This window comes from Plectrocnemia conspersa, unplaced genomic scaffold (assembly GCF_051122295.1).
Source record: "Plectrocnemia conspersa isolate PC_06_02 unplaced genomic scaffold, ASM5112229v1 ptg000003l, whole genome shotgun sequence".
NCBI classification, from domain to species: domain Eukaryota; kingdom Metazoa; phylum Arthropoda; class Insecta; order Trichoptera; family Polycentropodidae; genus Plectrocnemia; species Plectrocnemia conspersa.
Genome location: NW_028277167.1, coordinates 6637142 through 6661249, shown reverse-complemented (window position 1 = coordinate 6661249; position 24108 = coordinate 6637142). Strand labels below are relative to the sequence as shown.

General features: G+C 30.4%; 1 protein-coding gene across 6 annotated transcripts in view; it reads left to right on the top strand.

Annotated features, from left to right (window-relative positions):
- Exn (Ephexin) overlaps window positions 1-23263 on the top strand; it is a 73142-nt gene extending 49879 nt beyond the window's left edge. For 2 of the 6 annotated variants that reach the window (XM_088182936.1, XM_088182935.1), the window contains exons 2-15: window positions 603-3639; window positions 5169-5272; window positions 18705-18847; window positions 19489-19636; window positions 19709-20150; window positions 20212-20402; window positions 20473-20608; window positions 20712-21076; window positions 21154-21336; window positions 21403-21776; window positions 21846-22135; window positions 22202-22361; window positions 22433-22634; window positions 22703-23263. In XM_088182936.1, the coding sequence (XP_088039062.1) occupies window positions 614-3639; window positions 5169-5272; window positions 18705-18847; window positions 19489-19636; window positions 19709-20150; window positions 20212-20402; window positions 20473-20608; window positions 20712-21076; window positions 21154-21336; window positions 21403-21776; window positions 21846-22135; window positions 22202-22361; window positions 22433-22634; window positions 22703-22872 (5934 nt within the window). In that variant the 5' untranslated portion in view covers window positions 603-613 and the 3' untranslated portion in view covers window positions 22873-23263. Of the gene's footprint in view, window positions 1-602; window positions 3640-5168; window positions 5273-8754; window positions 8990-15639; window positions 15946-18305; window positions 18540-18704; window positions 18862-18998; window positions 19637-19708; window positions 20151-20211; window positions 20403-20472; window positions 20609-20711; window positions 21077-21153; window positions 21337-21402; window positions 21777-21845; window positions 22136-22201; window positions 22362-22432; window positions 22635-22702 lie in introns of those variants that run through there. The other 4 variants (XM_088182938.1, XM_088182937.1, XM_088182939.1 and 1 more) reach the window with 3 other exon arrangements.
- Window positions 23264-24108: the final 845 nt, after the last annotated feature.

The window sequence follows — 24108 nt, the reverse complement described above, 5'->3', positions numbered from 1 at the left end:
AATGCGTTCGTATTATTACATGATCGACCTAATTTTTAACCATTTAACGGCCTTGACATAGAGCCGCATAGGCACGTAGTGAAAGGTGGTCAAAGAAGCACATATGAAGATGAGGACCGTCTATCGGAAATATGAAAACGTAGCATTCCGTGCAGTACATAATTATGGAAAGGAAGTCTAATGGCAGGTTCTAAAACTGCGTCGATTAATCAATATGAAGAAAAAGAGTTGCCAGCAATTGATCTCGGACACTCCCACGTGCACTTTCGTGAGCTTTTTTCGTAAAAAAGAAACATCGCCGGCCGCTCGTGGGCAGTAAAGACCTCCAGGAGGCTTTCACTAATTTTTACCACCGGCCGGTAAAAGTAAAGAGCGAGAGGCTTTCACTGTTGTTTATTGGACCTCTTTTTGGTACTGGCCGGTCCTTTGAGAGTGCCGGGCGTCACCTTGAGCCCTTCAATTGCCATCGCTTCTGGTGGTCTTGTCATTAATCATTATCAGATATTACTGCTTTCCTCACGAATCGGCTTATAGTCAACCAAATATAAAAAAATGTATTAAATAAGAGCCCTTACTTATTTGTTTTTTTTTTACTTTTTCAGATAAAAGACCGATGCCCAACTGCTCGCTGAGCACAATGAGGAACGACAACGCCGATTCCTGCCACAAACCATTAGAGATAAGATCCATTGGAAAGCTGCCTATGCAGACCTTTGGAAAAGATGTCCTTCATCGGCTCAAACCACCTGAGTGCCACCAGAAAAACTCCGCAGTTACCAATAAAAAAATAGAAATATCAAACGTTTCAAGAACAGTCTTCTCAGACAACACCATCAAACCATCAAAATCAAATGAGGAATTACAACCGGGAGATATTCCATTACTAAATGAAAAAAACGTCAAAATGTTTTCGAGTATACTAATGAAAGATATTCACGAAAAGCTTAACATAATGAAGTCTAATAGTGACGATTCTAGAATCACTGGCGGAGGCTCACCATTGTGCACCAGTAATGAAAACAAACTTACTAAAGATAGTCCTACAAAAATCAATGAACAAAAATCGAATAAGCTAACTAGAAAGAACTCGGTTGATGTTAACGTAACGCCTAAAGTCAGTTTTAAAACAAAAAATGTATCAAAAAGGCCTACAGTCATTACAAAAGTAGTAAACCCCCGAGTATCCGATCTAATGCTGAAATTCAATGAGATAATAAAAGAAAAAGATACTGATACCATAGAAGATAAAATTAAAGTCAATCTGAGGAATTCTAGTAAATCTGTTCAAAAAATCAATATCAAAAATGAAAAAGAACCACCTAAGTCTGAATCTATAGTACATATAAGAAAATCAATTATCGAGTCTAGAGAATGCAATAAAATCAATAGTCCGACTAAAAAGAACATCAATTTAGAATTGTCTAATAAAAGCAATAAGACAAATTCGCCATTGCTACATAAAAAACTTTCTAAAATAAAATCTGATCCTAAGAAGCAAAATTCTTTCAAAAAGAAATCCGGCAGTGATTATTGCACAAGAAACGAATTAATTTATAATACTCACATATCTAAATTAGATAATCCTGAAAAGGTAGAGATAATAGAACTAAGAACAAAGCATAAGAATAGCGCTAAAAGAAAACCTAGCTTTAAGACTTCTCCAACCAGACACTATTCGGGTATCGTACATGCCACAATACAGAAGTTTGAATCCGTCGATGGATCGTACGTTAGCAGAAGTTCAACACAAGATGATCTAAGAGCGTCAAATTCGAAACCCAAAATACCAGAGAAGAGATGTAACATATTGAAAACTAAAAATTTGGTCGTAAGAGACGGTCGACCGAAGATTAAAGTTATTAAAACGAATATAATCGAGAAAAAGAAGGAAGAACTTAAAAGCGTTAATAAACCTAAAGAAATAGGTAGTAAAATTCAAAATATTAGTGCTAATTTAAATATAGTGGATATTAAAAATTCTCTGAAGAGTATTAGTCAAGAGAAGAAATCAGACACTGTTACTAAAAAAGCTATTGATAACGACACTAAAATTACTAATTTGCCCTCAGAATCTAAATGTGATATTGATAAATTAAAAACCATTTCTAAAATGGCTATCGATAATAACACAAAAGCTACTAAAGAACAATTGCCTTCAAATAAATGTGATATTAACGAACCACAAAGTGTTGTAAGAATTATTGCAGATAACGATACAAAAACTACTAAAGAACTGCCAGTTGAATCTAAAAGTGGAAAACGAAATATAACGGACAAAGATATTAATAAGACTGATAAAATTGAGAAGAAGACGATGTTATATGAAAAAGTTTCTTTCCGTAATAAATTAAATAATGAAAAATTTACTCTACCCGTCAATGATAACGTTGGCTTGAAAATTTTTAACGATAATAACTGTGATGAAAATAAGGAATCTCAAGTTTCTGATTGTGTTTTAGAAATAAAATCAAAAGCTGATTGTGAGAAATCAGCTGAAGAGAAATACTATGAAGATGTTTCATTAAGAATCAAACCTAATGAATCATTTTTGTGGCGTGCAAATTCTCAAGAAAGAATAAAACGTCATTGTATTAGTATCAGTGCTGATTCTAAAGAACTAATCAATGTGTATGATGTACCAAAACCGCTGCACTTAACTACAAGCACGTTTGATATATTTCAAAAAGAGCTGAATGAAATATTTGCAGAACAAAGCGAAAGCAAACTAGATGAACTATTAAACAGCGATGATGAAAGTCCAACTACCGTCGTAGAAGCCATAAATGAATCTGTAGTAAATAATACAAATGTGATAAATAACCCATCTATGGATGACGATTATGAGCCTTTAGAACCATATGTTAGTGTTGAAACGAAGAAAACTATAATTCAAGTACATTCAAAAGCAAATTGCCCTCTTCCGGAAGTTCCTAAACAAAGTACAGAAAATATATATCAATGTTTATTTGATGTTCAGTCTTCTATGGAAGATTCTAGTGGTCACAACTATGAATATTGCCACGAAAAGATAGAACCGTGCAACGATAGCGAAGACGATTATGAATATTGTAAATCGCCAGCTAAATCTAGTAATAAAGACGTTCTCTGCGACAAAGATAACGTGTACGAAAGACGACTTTCAGTGTCAAAATCGAGCAGTATAACATCTTCAGTCGGTTACGAGAAAATATCTTCTATATATGAAAAGATTCATTCGAAGATGTCGTCGTTGAACAGCTCGCCTGAAAAAGTTTTGAATTACGACGACTGCGAGGAGAACATATACGACACTATAAAGCCATCCGATACAACATCTATATCCAATTGTTATGAAAGTATCATTGATAGTCCAAATTACAATTTGAAGATGAGGCAAAAGGAAATCGCTAAGGAAGTAATGCGAATGCTGCCGAACCGACAGTTGCAGTACGACTCCATATCTACATTCAGCCAGTCTACTATATCCAGCGATCAAAAGTCTAATAGCATATATAGTCAAAGATATGCGCCTGGTCTTGAAAAAGGAAATTCAATGTTTTACGATAAGTGTCCCAGCGAGATTAGCTTCAGCGATAGAAGCGACGAGTGGGAAGATATATCGGACCAAGAAAAATCTGAAACTGATACCACAATCATAGTGTATGTTAGATTTCATTATATTATAATAATAGTTTTATATGATTACGTTAAAGAAAACATTTTACGAAAATAATTATTTTTAATACTAATTTAATTTAAATCTTCAACTCTAAATTTTAACAAAATATTTTGCTGATAAAAATGTTATTTTTAATTAATCGATTAAATCTAAACCATTAGATTTTCGCTGATGATCTGAATGTACTGACTGAGTTTTATTAGCAGCAGATTAAATTTTATCATAAAAATAACGTTATTAATAAACAACATCATTCTTGTTTAAAAATCAAGAAAAAAAATCAAAGTTTTTTATATTTTTATTAGGCATGGATAGTATAATATAATATTTTTATATTACAGGATTTAATTTAATGCCTAATATTGTTGTATTTTATAAAAACAGGCTGTTTATATTAACTACTAGAAACATACAACTAAATTATTTAATCATTTGTGCATAAAATACTATTAATAACTAAATTTAACAAACTTAAGATACTATTTCATTCGCTGTATTTCACTGACTTGATGAAATCGATATTATATCCATATGTAGATGTTTATGTATGTGGATATTAATCGCACACCCTTGAGCACGCACACTGAGTCATAACATTCGCCAGTTCCCTAAATGTTTTGTATGTAGTTATTGCTTCCAATACATATGTTGCTTATTAGATAATTTTTATTTTGATTTTTCAATGAAACGTAAGGGACCAAGTTGTATATTGTAAATCTACTACTGTATCAATACACAGAGAAACAATAAATATCTTATTTGTTTTTCTTATTAAAAAAATAACAAATGGGTCATGCAGCTTATACTTATACTCGTCATTTAAATTACTAGTGTAAATTTTCAATTGTAAAATTAGATTTTGCTGCTGAAATTCAATATCCAAACTACTTACGGCTACTGAAGAATTACAATATATAAATCTATATAGAATTATCTGATTTAGCTCTATTCTTTTGTAGCTTGTTATGCAATGGCTCGCTTACTTAAAAATTCAAGGAACATATTTTTGCGACTTTGCTTGTAAACTAATCTTTTTTAAGACCATGCCTAGAATAGATTATCCATGATTTTCATATTACATGCTTCACATCTATAGTTTGCTATTTATATATTTAGGCCTAGCGAAGGAAAACAGACAAATGTCTCTTTTTTTTTTGTTTTCTACAAATCTTGTTTCAATTTGAATATAGTTTTTAAATATTATTTAAGTGTAAATATTCATATTCCATTGTTGTCAACAATTTTTATCAGTTCATTTACATTCACTTTCTTTTCTGACATGTCCACGAAAAATGGTATAGTTATTTTTATATATTTATCAGCGTACAATGGAGTAGTTAAATTTTGTATGACTTTTTCTTTATTATTACTTGTTATTTTGGAGATTTGAGATTTTATTAGCATATGAACCATTGTTGAAGCATATTAATTTTCACCCATTGCCAATTTAACATAAGGTAATCGATTATATCAATGTATAGCTAATATATCTTTAATTCTTATTTTTTAGTGTTCGAGAAAAGTCCAAAGGAAGACATAGTCCTGCGAGTTGGTCGCGTAAAGTGCGACACCAATGGAACGAAGCTGCTAAAAATTCGTCACCAAACACCGATGGTAAGTGAACCATATTATATTTTATAAATACACAATCAATGCACACAATTGAATGGAGTTTAAAAAACAAAAATTTTCGTGGTTATGTTATGACTAAGAATTACTGTGCGGAAGTGAGAAATGAAGCAAGTCAAGTGACTTACACGATTGTGCCAATGTTGAAAGAGGGCAGAGCAAGAAACTGGCTTCGGCTGGATGGCCATGATCGAATAGTAATGACCGTATCTACCTTGATTCAACACACAATAAATTCGTTGCATTAATTCATTACTTAAATTGATTTATAATTAGAAAAAAAAATATTCTACGATAAAGTTGTACAATTATTATTTTTAATTGAAAATACAAACGCAAAATACGTATAAAATTACAATTAATAATGTATTACAAACATTAAAGTTGACATTAATTTAAGCCCACCTACTTTTTAATATTGTACTACTATTTTAATTGAAAAAATTGCGCGACTTAGTTGTGTAATATTCATGTTCTTTAATAATTATTGAAGAATTGTATCTGAAGTTTGGTAATATGTTATTAGAAGGTTTAAAATTGTATTAATAATACGACCCAAATTTTTTTTAATTTGATTTTAATTATTTATGAACTATAAACTTTCTATTCCTTGCAATATTTAAAATAAATACAAATAAAACATGATAATTACATATAAATCCATAAAGTATGTTTGCTAACCTCAATATTAAATTTTTATTTGTAAGTAAATAAAATAATATTCTCACAACGCGACTAATGAAACATTCAATTTTATTTTAATAAACATCAATAATTTGCCATTACGTGACATCTTTACTTTCTAAATAAACTATGAATTAAAGAAAAAAATAATTCTCGCGACCAATTTTTTTTATTAAACTACAGGCGGCCCTCGACTTTCGCACATAATTGGTTCCTAAAAATGTGTACGAATGTTGAATGTTCGAAAGTCGAGGGAAGTAAAAAAATTGAAACTGTGTATTTTAAAATATTCATTTATCAAGTAAATATAAGATGTTTAAGAGACGTTTAAGAGACACGTTTAAGTGCGGTTGTTTCCTATGAAAAGTTATCAAGAGTTAACTGTTTTCCACTATTCTTTTTCTTTTCTTCATATAGTATTTTATAACATGCTATATTTTTATTGATCGCCCCACGCACTTGAGATATGCGTTCTCCACTGGGATCATAATCTTCCATAACATATAAAAATTGTCAAGATGCGTAAAGGCTTCATTCATATTTTTCATTGTTAAAGAGTTTTCCAAGATAAACCTGTCTCATCTACATTAAATATTTGGCTAGAGGAATATTCTCCATGTTCAATAATTTTGGATAATTTGGAAATAAATTCTTTTGCAGCACCTTTATCCGCATCAGCCGATTCTCCAGTAAATTTAATATTATGAAAATAATACCTCATTTTAAAATTGTAAAACCAACCGTTACTTGCTTGAAAAACCGTGTTAAAATCTTTTTTAATCTATCCTTCCAATCTGTGTGCAAACTAAAAGCTTTTGCTTGAATAATTGAAATACTCAGAGGGACATCTTTTTGATGTTGGTCATCGATCCACGATGACAAAGATTCTCCATTTCATCCATGTTTTTTTTTTGCTGTGTTTTTTTGGAAACATATCTTTAAAGATTGTAGAAATATATCTTTATTTTCCACAATTATGAACGTATTCCTTAATTATATTTTTATTTTGCAAAATTGAACATATCGTAGACCTGTTTGTATCATACGAACGTCCGATTGAAGCAAAAGAGTCACCGCTATCAGAACGTCTAATAATTTCCATCTTTGTCTTGAATCTGTGTTTATGAGTCCTTGATTTATTTTTGTTCGTATCAACAGAAATTTTTCAGTTTTTCACTCATGTTTATAATTTTTTTTAAAAAAAAATTAAATTTAAAAAAATTGTTTTTTTTTTAAATGTGCGAAATAGCGAATTGTGCGAAAGTCGAACGTTCGAAAGTCGAAGGCCGCCTGTATTGCTATTTTCTACAATGAAAAATTGCAATTTATAACTAAAACATTCAATTTGCCTCCTATTTAATTTTCATAAAATAACAGTTTATGTAAAACTACCAAACATTTAATAAAAATATAAAATAAACACTAATGTAACAGGCCATTGGGGATTATTATCCGGGGGCGCAGACCTTCGACGACGCGCAATCTGTTGTCGGTTCTAGTGTGTTCTGGCGTTCGCATCGTTCTCAGAAGGATAAAATGGTGCACACTCCTGGCTGACTCTATAAGTAAGACTTGGCTCTTTGAATGCATAGTGGAGGTCGCAGTCTCAGGGAACCTCGATAGGGGTGGCCTGAAACTGACCCACTTTAACACTCATTTCAGGTTTTTTTAATATCTCTATTTCATTAAGAATGCATTATTTGGCAAAATTCAAGGGAGGGGGGCAAATGCTCCCATCTGCCTCCTCCCCCAAATGACGTCCCTGCTTTTTTTTATTACTAAAGGCCTTCGAACGTATTCATTAATCCCTATTTTGAGGTTTTTCGCTAATATTTGGACCTACGCATACCGCCAGTTGAGAGTCACCGAACTAGGTCATTGTTATTGATATGATGCATGAGAAACTGGAATCAAAACATGTATCAAAGTTGAACGGTCGTGCGAATATCACTACGTAAATCGACCGACAAGTGTTAAAAATAAAGAAATTATTGTAGAGGTCACAGATTTTGATATTTGTTGTTTTAAAAATTAGTAAAAGTATTTCATTACTATTTTATCATAATCTATATTGTTTTCATTTTTTAAATATGTATAATTGGTGGTTCTAAACATAATATTTTATTTTATTGGTACGCGATCCACAGTTTTGATTTTACCAATATGAATATAAAAAAACGATCATTACGAAACTGTTTTTTAAATTTGTTATTAAAACGTAAACCAATTAAAAAGTTATGATGATTTAAAAAAGATAAGTTAAGGTTCTAATTTTCGCAAATAAGCCCGGCCGCGCGGCTCCATTTTTATGAATAATGCTCTGTATGCAATGTGTTAAAGCTAGATGTTTCATCAAGATATTTTTGCCGTTCTTTCTTTAACATATAATGATTATTGTGTCTTAGATCTTTTATCTATACAATATCAGTCAAAATAAATTAACAGCTTTATAAATAGTAGATACGCAATCAGTTTTTTATGGATAATCGGCACTCTACCGTAAATATTGATTTTGTCGTAGAAAGTAGGACGCCTTAATCTTTATAAAAAAAATATAGTAAACAATTGACCCGCGCCACTGATCTATATTTCATTTTTTCGTTTATTTATTAATGACTATTGTTAACCGACGAAACTGCGCATCATTTATAAATTACATAAAAAAGCATCGTTTCATCATGGGTCATCAATCTAAGCGCAATCATCAATGGACAGACGACGGAAGAGTGGCTTTTGTGCAGGTTACGTAATTACTCGGAGCGCGGGGGCCCAGCCCCGAGGCCAGAGCCACGGTCCGCCACTCGCGCCGGACAAGTGAAAGTGTCGTGTCCTCACCCAGCTCCTCGGACACGAAAACGCATTCAGTCCGTCTCGGTTCTTCGCTCGGCCGAGACGCGCGAGCTAGTAGTACGATAGAAATCGGCGATCCACTTATCGATCTCCTCGCTTGTTGTCGACCTTCGGTTTAGAAACGTGAAAAAAATGTGCATCGTTCAATCAACGAGTGAACAGTGATGTGTAATTTGAATACGATAATTAATAGCATTTAATTGCCGCTCGTAATTCGGTTGCGAAACGACACTACGCCGGGCGATATCAACGCAGTTGTGATATCGCAACCCGTTTTGTGTTTATGTGCATTTTCACATTTTCTAAAATGATATACTGTGTGGATTTTCTTTTTTTATTGTTTTTCGCATGCTATCGATTGCGCAATTGATGATGTGTTAGATAAAAAAACGAATGAATTATGGGTTGTTGATATATGACGTAGTACATATGTATATGTTTATAATAATATTATAAATCCTTGTACATTGCTAGTTTAGGTAATTGGGTTATTTTCTATAAACCACTACTAGTCAACATTATAATTTACATACTTATTGTAATATAATTGGTATATAATTTGCATATACTACGTATATATGTTTATTTGTAGCGACGCGACGCTTGGAACGGATTGGCGGTTTTCACACGATAATGATTAAATATCAATCTGAATTATATTCATTCTTAATAATAATGGATTTATTTACAATCACTGGGGTTCCGCAATTGCTTTAAATAAATATAAGATTTCATTTTATAGAACTACATATATAGAAAATTTTCTACTTGCGCGATTTTGATTAAAAAATTTAGAAACGCATTTATTCCACCTGTATATAAATTCCATATATTTTAATAGTAATGCCTAAATGTATAATTAAAAAAATTAATGACCAAAGTGAGTAAAAGTCACAGTGAGCAAGGTCTAAAGAATATGGTGGATGCTTGATAATATTCCAATATTTTTTTTTTTTTGAAACATCACATTTGGTTTCTTGTTATCCAATTTGACGCCTTCTTTATTAATAATTAATTTAGGAATGTCATTTTAAATAGTTGTAAACATAAAAAAGTAGTATTTTTCATGATCGTTTGCTTTAAAGAAATCTATTGCCACGTATTTTTGCTTTCTTTAACGTGGGTCTGCATTAATTATAGTATTTACATTGTCATCATCAGCCTTTAAAGGTCGCTTAGTACTTTTTTATTATTAGCGAAATAAAAACTTTAATCTTAAGTCCTTTATTTAATAATATAGTAAAAAAATTGTTTCATTATTGTTTTATAAATACGTTTAATTCGATCTTCAATGGAGAAATTCGAGAAAGATTAAATGCCTTGATGTTCTGGTTTTATTATTTTTCCGTATGAAAGGAAATGGGTGCGATTTTTATGCATTCTTTATTGTTGCAATTAATTATGATTTTATTTTTATGATCCATAAAAAATGATAATAGTACAAGGCTTCTTTACAAGCATTATAAATCATTTTATTATACGCTTAGAAAGGCATCATGTCTTTGCTCGCTATTATAACTCCGTTTATATAACTAAAATGACGTCATAAGGGATATCGGCTATTGTTCGATTTTTCCCGCGACCTTAATAAGTGTCGATTGTCTTGTACATCAGAACCGCGAACATACAAATTCTTGAGAATAACATCACAAGTACACAACAAGCGTTAGTTGGTCTTTAGCGCGTTTATCTCTTGCGAAAATTCCCTCATTGTTGTTAACAGTTGAGCAACGACAATACATATGTACACGTACAAGTAATTTATAATTTCTTGTATCCTTGTAGAATGTTGTCAAACTGCCAGGACCTGCTCTGCGTGACAGTCTTGTATAATGTGACTGTTTTTTACAACAATGAGAAACTGGTTGTGGTATTTTTGGACCGACACTAATATGGAATCGCTCCAAATTCAGATGGCTATACTTCCATCTGGTGTTGCAAGGCGAATCTAATTAATTTTCAAACTCAGGCTTTAGATATACAACAAGTAAATTTCTACAATATTAACATGCTCAATCAAGTATATAAATCAGATTATAATTGTTGATCTAATCGCTTTCCCATTTTCATTTTCATCTGCGTTTTTCACGTGCAACAATACGATTGGTATGCACTTTTACATTTTATGCACACAATGAGATCTCATATTGTCTCAGTTCGTTCTCCTTTCATTGTTCGCCGGGTTTCTCCCGCTTAATTAATGTATAAAATAAAAAAAATGTTTTCTTTATTTTATAATACACACACATGTGTAAAAAGTAGCGATTATTTGCCAAAAACTGTGACCAAAGTGGTCAAATGACCACTTTGGGAAAATCAATCACATGGATTGTCACAGTGAAAGCGCCGATAATACTTTGGACACACTTGTGTGTCGTATGTGATTTTTATATATGCATGTATTGTACGCCGACCTGGTTTTCTAATCGGTGTAATTAAAACCGCACAATATAAACTTGTCATCGGAACCGAAAAAGGAAGTAACGAAACGAGGAAAGAAACGCAATCTGATATATTTCTCTATCTAACCAGAATGCAATACTGATTCATCAGACGGTCGTTTTTCATAACACTGTAACCAAACCTCTGCGTTGCATATTTATGACATGGACTAAGTAAAATCAATTTATAGTTAAACAATGAAAAATTCCAGTAATTATTTATTAATTATTTACTACATTTTGTATTTATAAGATTTTAAAATTATACAAATATTCTTATGCAGTTTAACGATTTATCTCGATAGTCTTATTTTGTCTTAGTCTTGTCAAAATAAGTCCATTAAATTTAAATAGACTTCCTTCAAATTTAATTATGATTATTTTTCAAGATCAATCAATCAATAAAAATAATGGCGTATCTTCCGAAAAGTAATAAAGCCGAAAAATAGTAATCATTAATAAAGTACAATATGTTTCGCATTGCAATCAATTTTGCACTTTTGTATTAGGAAAAGATATTAATCAATCAGCGAATAAAATGTTAACTTCATCTGAATCATAAATTCATGTATATTTTGTTGCTGATTCGTGTTTCAATACTTTTGATTTACATCGACCCCCCTATAGCGTTGAGATTGGGACTTCGTTATAGGGGACTAGGCACCCATACAAAATTGGAGGTTAGGTTCTTTCAGCTGTATTTAACAAAATCAGGAAATCAAACTTTTTTTCCATTTTTATTTAATAATTTATATCTAAATATATTTTATGATTCATTAATACATTTTTTAGATTTGTAATAGATACGTATTACATAATTAAATAATTTTAATATAAAAAATTGGAATGGTTGAAACCCCCTGATAAGTGCATATATAATGTATTAAAAAACGTGTACATTGATTTCTCAAAAATTTAATTTGTGTTGTTCAGTGTTATATATGGCACATAACAGTTTCTGGTAGTAGATAATTTAAAGTTTAAAAACTTTCATGACAATCTATTTTTATACAAAAAAATTTACTTTAAAATAAAAACAGTTATTGTTTAGATGAATGCTTAAAACTAATATTTAACTAAATAATGATTTTTGAGTATATATTTTATAGGATCTTTTTCTTTTGACAATAAATACGTATAAATAGGAACATGTATATATATATATATATATATATATATATATATATATATATATATATATATATATATATATATATATATATATATATATATATATATATATATATATATATATATATATATATATATATATATATATATATATATATATATATATATATATATATATATATATATATATATATATTTCCATACACTAGAAGACAAGCTAGATTTATATCAGAATTTGCAACCTCAGAGAACATGTCTTAGGTACCTTTATTACTCAACTTTAACATGCCTAAGAATTCTATGTGGGAGATTATTGTTATTTACTTATGAATATAAATTATAACACCGGTAGTGTTTACCACTCATGGCTTGTAGAATGTAACAAATTCATATAATATTATACATACACAGGCATAATAAAAAAAAACACATGAGCACATCGTATATGTTCAAGATTATCTCTCGCATCCTACAAGGTCTTCAACTTTACAAAAACGCTATCGTTACTTCTTGTCATTCGTTTATTCTTCTTCAAGGTCTTCTCTCGTAATCCTTCGTATGTATCAAAGCATAAAACAATTCTATTAAAATATAGAAATCAAAATTATATTAAAATAATACATACTAGAGATAAAATCTATATGCTAATTTTCATACAAGTTACGCAATTAATACGGATATAGTACATATTATAGGTTTAACCAATACCAATTTTTTACTCAAAAACTAGCGTGATTATTCATACTAAGCACGAGCACATAAAGAGTTGCGAAAGACGTTTTGGAAATTCACAGTCCTACGTAATGCGGATAAACGAGCGTAAATACTTAACTGCTTATATAATACTTGTACTTCCTACGCTATTTACCTTTTTATGAATAAAGGTTCAAATATATAGCATGTGCACTTATACTGTGAATTTAACAGTTCTTTGCATTAAATTATACTGAAGTTGTCCACCTGCCGTTCATAAGTACAGTTAGGGTATTTTATATGTTGATTAAAATAATATTAAATTCAATATAAAATGTCTTAAATTAATATATAAATTTCTAACCATATTAAGGCTTTCATAATCGTTTTGTAATACAATTACATTCTTATACAGATATTAATCATTTTAATGTGTAACTCAGTAATTTATACATAATTTTCGACAGTCGTAATTATTTATCTACATGCTATTATGTATATGTTACAACTTGGAATGAAATAATATAATAATATTTCAAATACATATACTTACCATTTTTTATCTTCGTAATGCTGTGAATATTGGACGAATTATTTCTGCATTATTTCCACTTTAAAAAAATACAGATGAAATAAAATCATATAATATTGACAATTATTAATTTATGCTGCCCACTATTTCTGGAAAGCTGCTTTAAATTAAAGGGTACTCAAAATTTTTATTTAATATTATTTTTAAATCAAAGAATGTCTTATATAATTAGTCAAAATGGTCAATATTTTTATGTTACGAGTCGTAACATAAAACTATAGTCGACAAATATAGTCTTAACCTACGACTATGTCGTAGACACTACTTCATTTATGTTCAACCATTTTCGTTATTTTATTATAAAATATGAAGGATCATTCCAAAACTTCCAAAATCGGAAATTGTTCATATTTGCTCGGCAGGTACACTAGAGCCAAATTATCGTTTTAACGAATGCTTATTTCAAACCCAGCGTGTTAGTTATTTGATGTAAATTCAGTATTGCTCATGAAGAGGCTCTCATTGCTTCTCGCATATTTTTTGTACCAGTGATGATAAAAGCAGTAAAAGCACATAAAATTATCTTGATGAAATGAGCTTGCCAAACACAATAATGTTTTCGGCGATATACATGAGGAGCTGGAAAAATTACGTAGGATAGTGCTTAACTATTTTAGGTGTACACCATATTTTTTTAAATGTTTCTTTTATTTTTTATATAATCAGCATCATGACGCATTGGGGGAACCTGCAGATTTGTAATAAAAAATAAATAATTAATTTTCAGTTATGTTTTAAAATTATGATCTAATATGCTTATGAATATTTAAACACATGTATCATAAATGTTATGCATAATGTAGATATTTTTAAAATCTATTTACATGAAAAACAATTTTTCTATCGTGATTTCAAAATAGGAAACACGATAGACAAACGTTCCTACCTGAATTATTTGTTGTCATATGATAATCTTTTTAGAAACATAATTTTTTCGCAAAATAGAAGGGTGTCAATTAAGTCGATATATAAAATATTTTATAAATTTTCATAATTTTAATATTAATTAAATAGTGTTTCTTGTCGAAAACAATTATTATTATTTTTATTTTATTTTTCATAATTTAGTTAATAATTTTTAAGTTTTAATAATAATATAAATATGTATTGAAATAAGTATTATACTACAATATACATAAGAAAAAAATTATATTGAAATAAAGCAAGGTTAAATATCTCTTCCGCGTTCTGATTCAATGTGTGTAATACGGATACATAAAAATAATTTGGAAGGCTTGGAAGTCTCTGAATTTGGCAATATTGGGGGTAACTATTCAGGTCATAATATATACATAAATAAATCTAAATGAACCTCGCGGAACAAATTAGCTACTTTTTTACAATATATGTTGGTCCGTCTAACTTGAGAGCATAAATGTGTTAATTTTCTATACTAACATTATTATTTGAAATCCTTGTAATAAAATAGATGACTATTAGATTTGTTAATAAATTGTGTAAATGATAAGGAATTTTTATTTAGAAACATCTCTGCACAGAAATGCAATTGTTTCTTTTATAAAAATTAAGTAATTTAGTGTTGCAATTAGAGCATCTTTTAATTAATAGCGCATTTTTTTTTTATTTCGAACATAGGACTTATTTTTTAATAATTAATAATTATAACACAAATCGCTATTTTCGGTCCATATAATAATCATAGCTTTGCCTATTAACTATATTTTCGTTTGATCTTTAATTTGCTTTATCACAATCAGAGTGTATAATCGATTGAAGCGTCGAGCTCCAAAAACTTTATTTTTAAGGAATTTTCGCAAGACAAATCCGTTTTGTAATGGACTTTTGGAGTTTGCTCTAATTGCACTTTCCGAGCGTTTCCAAACATCAATTGCGCAATCGCGGCAGATTTCCACCCGAATCGAACGATTATTGTGACATAGAAACGTTTCGCAACCACATATTTAACGCCATAATCTAAATTTATTTGATAAAATGTTCAGTTCACCGTGCACCGTCGCCGCCGTCGCAGATTCGATTGACCTTTACCTTTTAAGGTAACACGTTTGGATGCCTGCTTGCTGCTTCGAAAACAGTGTGCGAAATGCTATCGGAGAGAAAGGTTCACTACTCTAGTCAGTGCTGCGAAGAAAAAGTTCCGGTGGTGAATCGTTGTTAGGCTCGTTGCGATTTTCAATCACAAAAATGAACCATGAGCGGAAAATGTCCACCACACAGCGCCTCAAACTTTGCACAAAACTTTACCCCCACCGCTACGACGAGGCGCCGCCGGCCATGCGGAGACCAAGGTTGAGAATCAATTTCCTTCTATCAAATTAAATGTGTAAATTAAAAAATATGTAATGTAATCAGCTTGGTGATCAGTATTTTAGCCAGGGCCTGAAATGAACAATTTTTATTTAAAAGTCAGTATTCAATCGAAACATAAAAAAATTAAGCCAAAGTATCATTTTGCTTTTATTAATCTTATCATTAAATTCTATGTGTAAAAGCAGCCTATTATTATATACATATATAATATATGTTACAAAGTGTGAATTTCATAAATGCATACATTACCTAGTCAATGTATACACTGTCAAATCACTTCAGTTATTACGTTACAAACAAAATAATTTATGAACAATGTAACTACATAGTTATTGTATGCTCTCACTCTTCGATATTTGTCTCAAAATTATTTATATATTTAATATCTATTTTAAACTATTTCTGTAAGGTAAATCCTCCTTTTAAGTTGATTTGTTGCAGAGATATATTCGTTGCGTGTTCACTGTTAACCAACAATAATTTATTTATTTTTTATTGACTACTACTAGGTTACAGAGATGTCATTTGAGGGAGCAGAGAACTAGATAACCAAGCGTTTTAACCGACCCCCTTGAATTTTGCCAGAAAAATGCATGTCATTAGTGGAAAAATTAAAAAAACCAAATAGCCAATTTTTTCACCTCCCTCAAAAAATCTAAAATGACGTCCTTGTTAGGTTGGTTGTCAAACACGCTCTTCTATCAAATATTATTCGTTAACGATGTAACTAGCTTAGGTCAGAGAGTTCACACACTCCCTAGTTAAAGCATAATCTAGTGAAAGTATACACGAAATGTATCATTGTAAGCTTTAACTAAAGCTCATAGCTAATGCATACTTTGCCTAGTCATTATATACTTTATCGAAATTTAACACTTTAACTGTAACATATATGTTACAGTAAATTTGTATTACCAGTGAAACTATATGTCCACTATTAAACATAATTTTACTAGCTCATCCAGTAAAAATGTATCAACAAATTGATTTTCAATTTCACTGCTCGGTACGGATGAACTGGTACGCATATTTTCACATAATCAGAGATTCACTGATTTATGACGTCATATTGTTTGACAAAAAACAGAACAATATTTAAAGTGAAATAAACCAAACATGAATTTTAATATATGTTTTAGAACTTTCATTGGGTTAGGTTAGATTTGGGTTTGAACAGCAAATGGTTGTTTCGCAATTCATTTTAGAGCGGCATATAGCAGTTAAATTATATTTTCGCTAGTAGAAATATATCTACTGATGAAAATGTATTCGGATATAATTCAACTGAAACTTCATTGTTAATACACCATTCACTGTAACATATTTTTTTCACTCCAAAGCTCTAAAATTATTCATCTTAACCGATAAACAGATACTTGAATAGAAATTACAAAAATTGTTTGCTCAATGAAATATGAGTTTCTTAGAATTTTTTCTTATAATCTTGCTTAATATATATATTATATAAATAAAACGCTAATTTCAGGTCCATTTTTTATGTTTTGTTTTTTGATTATTTTATTTAAAGCTGATTACTGCGCTCTAAATTATAATTAATAAATTTTACAGCAACAGTCACTTACTATATAAATGATATTTTTTGTAACACATATTTTTAGCGATTTATTATTTCCCTTTTTCAACACCAAAACAAATCTTTAAATGAATTAAATTTGTCCCATCATCAAATTAAATCATTTTTCGAGAGTCTTTGTATTAAAGCAGTAAAAGTAAATTAGTTTGCATTTGATTACATGTCACGTGTAACCATAAAAAAAATAATAAAATCGACAAAAAGATACAGCAATAGTACTACTACTTAAAAATGTAAATTTTTTGTATAAAACACAATATTTATTTCATTTTAATTTCACTTTTTGCACTCTAAAAATCTCAAAGCTAAAACTCGTATTTAAATACATTATGTATAAATACACAGCGTTTATCTTATACCAATAATTAAGAGTGGATTCAATTAATATCTGATTTTGCTATTCTTTAATTCTCGCTATTTTACGCTTAAAATCATTAAAAATTATGTATGCTCTCTAATTCCTCTAGACAACTTAACGATTTCGAATATAAAGTCAAATAAAATAAATCATTGGAAAATCAATTTTTATTGATACTCTGGTTTTAATCGACAGAAAGTAGATAAATACAAAGTAACGATCTACTATCAACTCATTTTCTAATGAACATTTAGCTGGTTTAATATAATACATGTTTTATTGTTGAAATTTAATGTAGTTAAAATATTGATCATCTCATATATCTAAACTGCTGATTATATTACATATTGAATAGCAAATCAACTGTGAGCCGTTCGTAATTTCAGTGTTTGTATCCTCGCCGTCAATACTGTACATTGCGACCTCCAAAATAGCTCTGTACTATTCAGATAATGATGACGTATGTCAACCGACACACATGTACGAAAATGCACCGCAAATAATTAGGGTTGACTGTGAGAAACTGTTCAAGTCTACGGATTTGACGGGACTGGCTGTGCTCAAGGTGCTGCTTATCTGCGAAAATGCCTTTGAAACACAAGAGACCACAATGCTGATCGGTAATTACAAATTGCAACATCTGTTAATGAACGTTAACCATTTTGTGAACAGCTTATTGTTCGGCTTAATCATACACTGACCTTCTCTATTCAATTGTGTGCATCGATTGTATTATATTTAATTTTGTTGTTGTACAATGTTATTGTTAATGTATAATTTTACAGATAGTAGCGATGGAGAACATCTCTATGAGCCGCTTTCTCACGCAACGACCACTCAAAATGATCGTTTTGAAGAGGATGAAGATTCGTTTGACAGCGAGTCAGAGTCTGAAAAGTCGTTTGTACACGTTCAAAACACTAAAAGCGTAAGTGTATTACAGTATCATTTAAAAATAAAACGGTTCCATATGCTCTAACATAAAAGTCTTAAAGATATGTTCTATTCATATAATATGTAATATATATGTACATATAATATCTATGTATGAAAATTCGATTCGTTTTACAGAATTTGAGTGCTATCAATCGTACCAAAGATTTTATTTTTAAGAATCCTTAAAATCCATAATTTTAATCGTCCTAAAGTCAGCTACAAATTAATTATAATTATACCATATTGCATAAATCAATAATTAAACTATTTATTTGAGTAAATTTGAAAAACGAAAATTTTAGCACTTTGTATGTGGGAGATGTTCATCTTCGTTTCGCGACGCTTATTGGTTAAAAGCGAGAGACGAGGATGAAACTTTTTTTGTACTGCAATGTTAGGATTTCGTTCATCTACTTTACCACTTCAATACAATAGAACGATTTCTTAAACTAAAGTCGAATAATACACTTTCGGTCGTTATGTTGATATAAATATGACCGATTCAAAATCTAACTATTTATTAGATAAAAAATAAATTTTTGCTATAAAAATATTGGACGTGTGTTATTCTGTTAATGATTCGCATAAAACACTAATGACATTTAATTAATCAGCTTATAATTTTATACATAGGAGAATATGGATGAAATCGTGCATCCTCAATTACCTGATCCACCTCCATCGAGTAATATATACACATTGACTCGATTTGCGACGGCTGCTGGTAAAAAGATGAAACAATTAAAACACAACTTGACAAAGAGCACAAGGAAAAAATTAGGTAAAATATAACAAAAAAATTATGCTATAAATAAATAAACTTATTTATTTCATGTATTGATTTATATTGCAGAAAGTAATAAAGAGCCTTCTCCAGAGCCGAAAGCAGCACCATTATTCACACTAACGAAGCAAAAGAAGAGCAGTAGCTCCATCGAGACAGCACCTAATACAAACATTCAAAATATATATCAAAACATTGTTTTAACGCCATTAAAAAAAGATGAACCTAAACTATCTACTGAATCAAAAATAGATGTGAATAGACTATCTCAAGTTTTGACCAATATCGATGTATTAAAGACTAACGGCGTCAACGCTAACGACAATCAAACTCTCGCAGCGTCTAAATTAAAAGAAGAAAAAGAATCCCGGCGAAAGTCGATGTCTTTCAAGTCTAAATTTAAGATACCAATGTCTCTGGCCAACAGTCAAAAGTTGAGTCCGTTACTGCCCAATCTGCCAAATTCTACGTTTTATCTCAACGCGCCGGAATATACGGATTCTAGTACGATGTAAGTTAAAATTTATGTTCAAAACATAATACAAATACTTTAATATTATATTTGATAATAGAGACGACAGCCAATTTGCTAACGAATCCAAAGAATCTGTAATCGAAAATCAGTTAGTCATAGAGAGGAAAAAAGATGACGTAGTGAGCATCATCAATAAGGAAAACGTGAGAAAATCTTTGAGTCCGTCCATTAAACGGTATTCTAAAATTAGTTTGAGGCCGAATGAACCACCTCCACCACCGCCTGATGGTAAAATACACAAATAAGTAATACTTAAATATATCAATATCAATTTTTCATTAGCGTTATTTATTTTTAGATCCGAAAAAGTCTAAGAAAGACAAGAAAAATAACACTTCATCGTGGTACGACGAATGTGGGTTGTTTAAAGTTTCAGAGCCGTACAAACCGGAAACTAATGGAAAAATACGAGATAGGACATCCAGTGCTTCTTGGTAACTATTTGTTAATGTCACTACCGTAGATATTTTAATGTCGTTCGTCCGCGGGCTGAAACGGAGTGTGATTTAAATAAATGTGTACATAATATAATTTTAGGTATACAGAAATTGGTCTTTACCAATCTAGTAACATATCGACTAGTAGTGGAACTAGCAGTACGATGAGTGGATCTGGCACTTGCTCAACGACGACGGCGTTTTCTTCTCCTTCAACTCCGACGCCTCCTATCGGAGTGTTCAATCAAGAACCACTGTATCAATTTTATGATGCAGCAAAACTCGAGTCAGTCTGTCGTGATCTCGGAAACGAATACGATTCCGATAATTATGAAGATATATCGAATTACGACGATTTTGAATTACCAAGATTGCCGCCGGCAATGAGCTTGATATCGCCAACCAAAGGACCTTCACGTACACTCTGGTGTGAAATTCCAGAAGTTATAAACTCAAGTTATTACAGTGAGTATCTATTTTTTAGTTCACATTCATTGACAATAAATAACATTAAACAATACTGTTTTTATGTATATTTATAGAATCACTATCACCTATAGAAAAAAAGTTGCAAGAAGCTAAATTCGAGATTGTCACTAGTGAAGCATCATATTTGAACTCGTTATCAGTGCTAGAATCTCAATATATCAACAATGCCGCTTTTCAAGATGAAAAAATACTCTCTAAAGAAGATAAACAGATATTATTTGGAAATATACATCCAAGTATGTCTTTGCTTAACTGTTTTGAAGCTGAAAGTTTATTATTTTTAATCAATATTTTCGTTACAGTTAAACGGTCATCGGAACGATTCATGGCCGATTTAGAATCGTGTTGGCAGACGAGCATTCGCTTGGAGGGTCTTTGTAGAATAATTAAGAATCACGCTAATAAATACTTCCACATATACATCAACTACTGCGAAAACCAAATACATCTAGTCAAAACGCTGAAGAAGCTCAAATCCGATACGAAGTTTAACGAGATTATCAACTATCTTCAATGTCAGCCGGCGTGCCAAAGTTTATCCTTAGATTCGTTCGTGATGCTGCCAATGCAGAGAATCACCCGATTACCACTGTTGGTTGATGCAGTACTAAAGTATTTAGAGACTGATAATAAAGAATATGAGTTATGCTTGGACACTTTGAAGGCTTTAAATAATGTAAGTGAAATGCCAATAGTTTTATTTGTTTTAATGTTTTCAATTAATTTTATAATATATTTTTATTAGGTTGTATGTGAATGTAACGAAGCAGCTCGAAACTTCGAAAGAATCGAAGAACTCGGGATCGTTGCGTCAAAGATCGAATTTCCATCACATATACAAGAAATACAGATCAATTCCCTGAACGAACAAAATAAAAAAGTTCCATATCGTTGGCTCATTCGATCCGGTGAGGTGAATCAATTGGTGTGGAGAATTGACGATCAATCCAAGCTGACGTTTGGTAGAAAAATGAGCAAAGTTCAACTGCATTTATTCTTATTCACCGATATTCTCATTGTTACAAAGAAGAAAATGTATGTTATTATAATATTAAAAATACATATTAGACGTTTATAATAATTTATTTTTCATTATTATAGTGGCGAAGATATTTATACAGTGGTTGATTATTGCAATCGCTCATTGATTGAAACGACTCTCAGCGATATGATGGCACAATCGCCGGTTAAAGATTCCGCTAGGAAATTCATAGTGCTTTTAACGATGTTGGAAAATCATGAAAATAAAACGGTCGAAATGGTAAATATGTTTATTATTAAAATTAATATACAATTGCTTGTGTTGCTATAATATTTATGATATAATTCAAGTTGCTATCATTTGCTGATGAAACTGATCGTCAACGGTGGATAGAAGCTTTTCCACCTACGTCTTTCAACGCCGATGAGAAGATATATGAAGTATGGGATTGTCCCCAAGTAGTGTCGCTTTATCATTATCAATCGGAGCAACCGGATGAATTGAGCCTACAACCAGGCGATGTGATAAATGTGGATAAGAAAATGGCTAACGGTAAGCGAACCAGATTTTATTATTGTTATAACATGTTATTAAAATATATCGTATTTATGACATTTCAGGTTGGTACCACGGTCAGCGAATCAGGGACGATGAATCTGGTTGGTTTCCTGGAAACTATACAAAAGAAATTGCGTCCGCTCACGTCAGAGCAAGAAACTTGCGACAAAGATACAGATTGTTGGAGTTGTCCGGAAGTTACCTCGCTAAAGAGCGAAGGAAAATAGTTTAATATTGAATATATTTTGATATTTAGTCAATGTTTTATAATCGATTATTAATTTATAAATATTTGCCATTCCATATGTTTTAATACTGTAGCAGTAGTATATAGACATTTTTTAAATATCTAATTTGTTTTTCCAGGTATATAAAAATGAATAACTTAATTTTTATTTACTCTATCATTAATATATAATATATATTATATGGTAAAATATTTGTAGATGATCTTCCAATCTTATAGTACTTATATCCTCATGTATGAAGACTGTTAAATATTTTTATATATAAATTATTGTATAATTCATAAATATAATACAAAAAAGACATATTTGTACTTAAGTGCAAAAATATTTATTAACATGTTTACAAAAATAAAAAAAAAAAAAATATTAAATAAACGAGTTTTGTATATTTTTAAGTTTACAAAATAATTTATTTGGGGTTATTTGGGGTGTTTATGCATTATCATATTATAATAATAAGAAGAAATGAGCATTAAATAAATGCATAGAATGAATATTTTATTTGTAGGTTGCTGCACATTTAATAATAATAATCAGCTTGTTTATGCGTGAATGATAAATTGTTAGATACAGATGTTTTTAGCATTTTGTGATAAATGGTAAATTCAGAATAAATAAAAAAATATATATACATAGTATGTATATATATTTTGTCGCCGGTATGGTAAAAATGAATTTTATTAAATTAAATACTTCCATTAAAATATTTTTTAGTTAATTTTTTATAATCACATTATTAATGCAATTTATAGATTTTAAATGGAATTTTGGTGACGAATATATAATATAAATAAATTCATTTTTTTACCTCATAAAATTAAAAAAACGTTTTATACGAGCGTTGAAGTGATATAAAAAGGAATAAATTTCCGGAAAATTCTTTTCGTATTCCTTAAATTTAGTCAGGTTTAAAAGTGCCATAAATTTTAAATTATCAATAACTTTAAAACAATCGGTGGGATTTCTTGGAAATTGTTTCAAGTATTTCAAAATAACGAGCTTTATACCTCAATTTTAGACCTTCTGTATTATCATCGTGATTTCTTTCTCTATGTAACACTTCAATCCTGACTTGGTCCCGTAATGAGTCAAAATCTTCTTTTTTGTTATTCAAAAATTTCACAATTTTTTTTTATTTCACTTGAACAATGTCGAATGTTTTTTTTTGCAAAATATCAAATAAAATATCGGCCGAATATGGGTGAAAATAGATTGAGGTA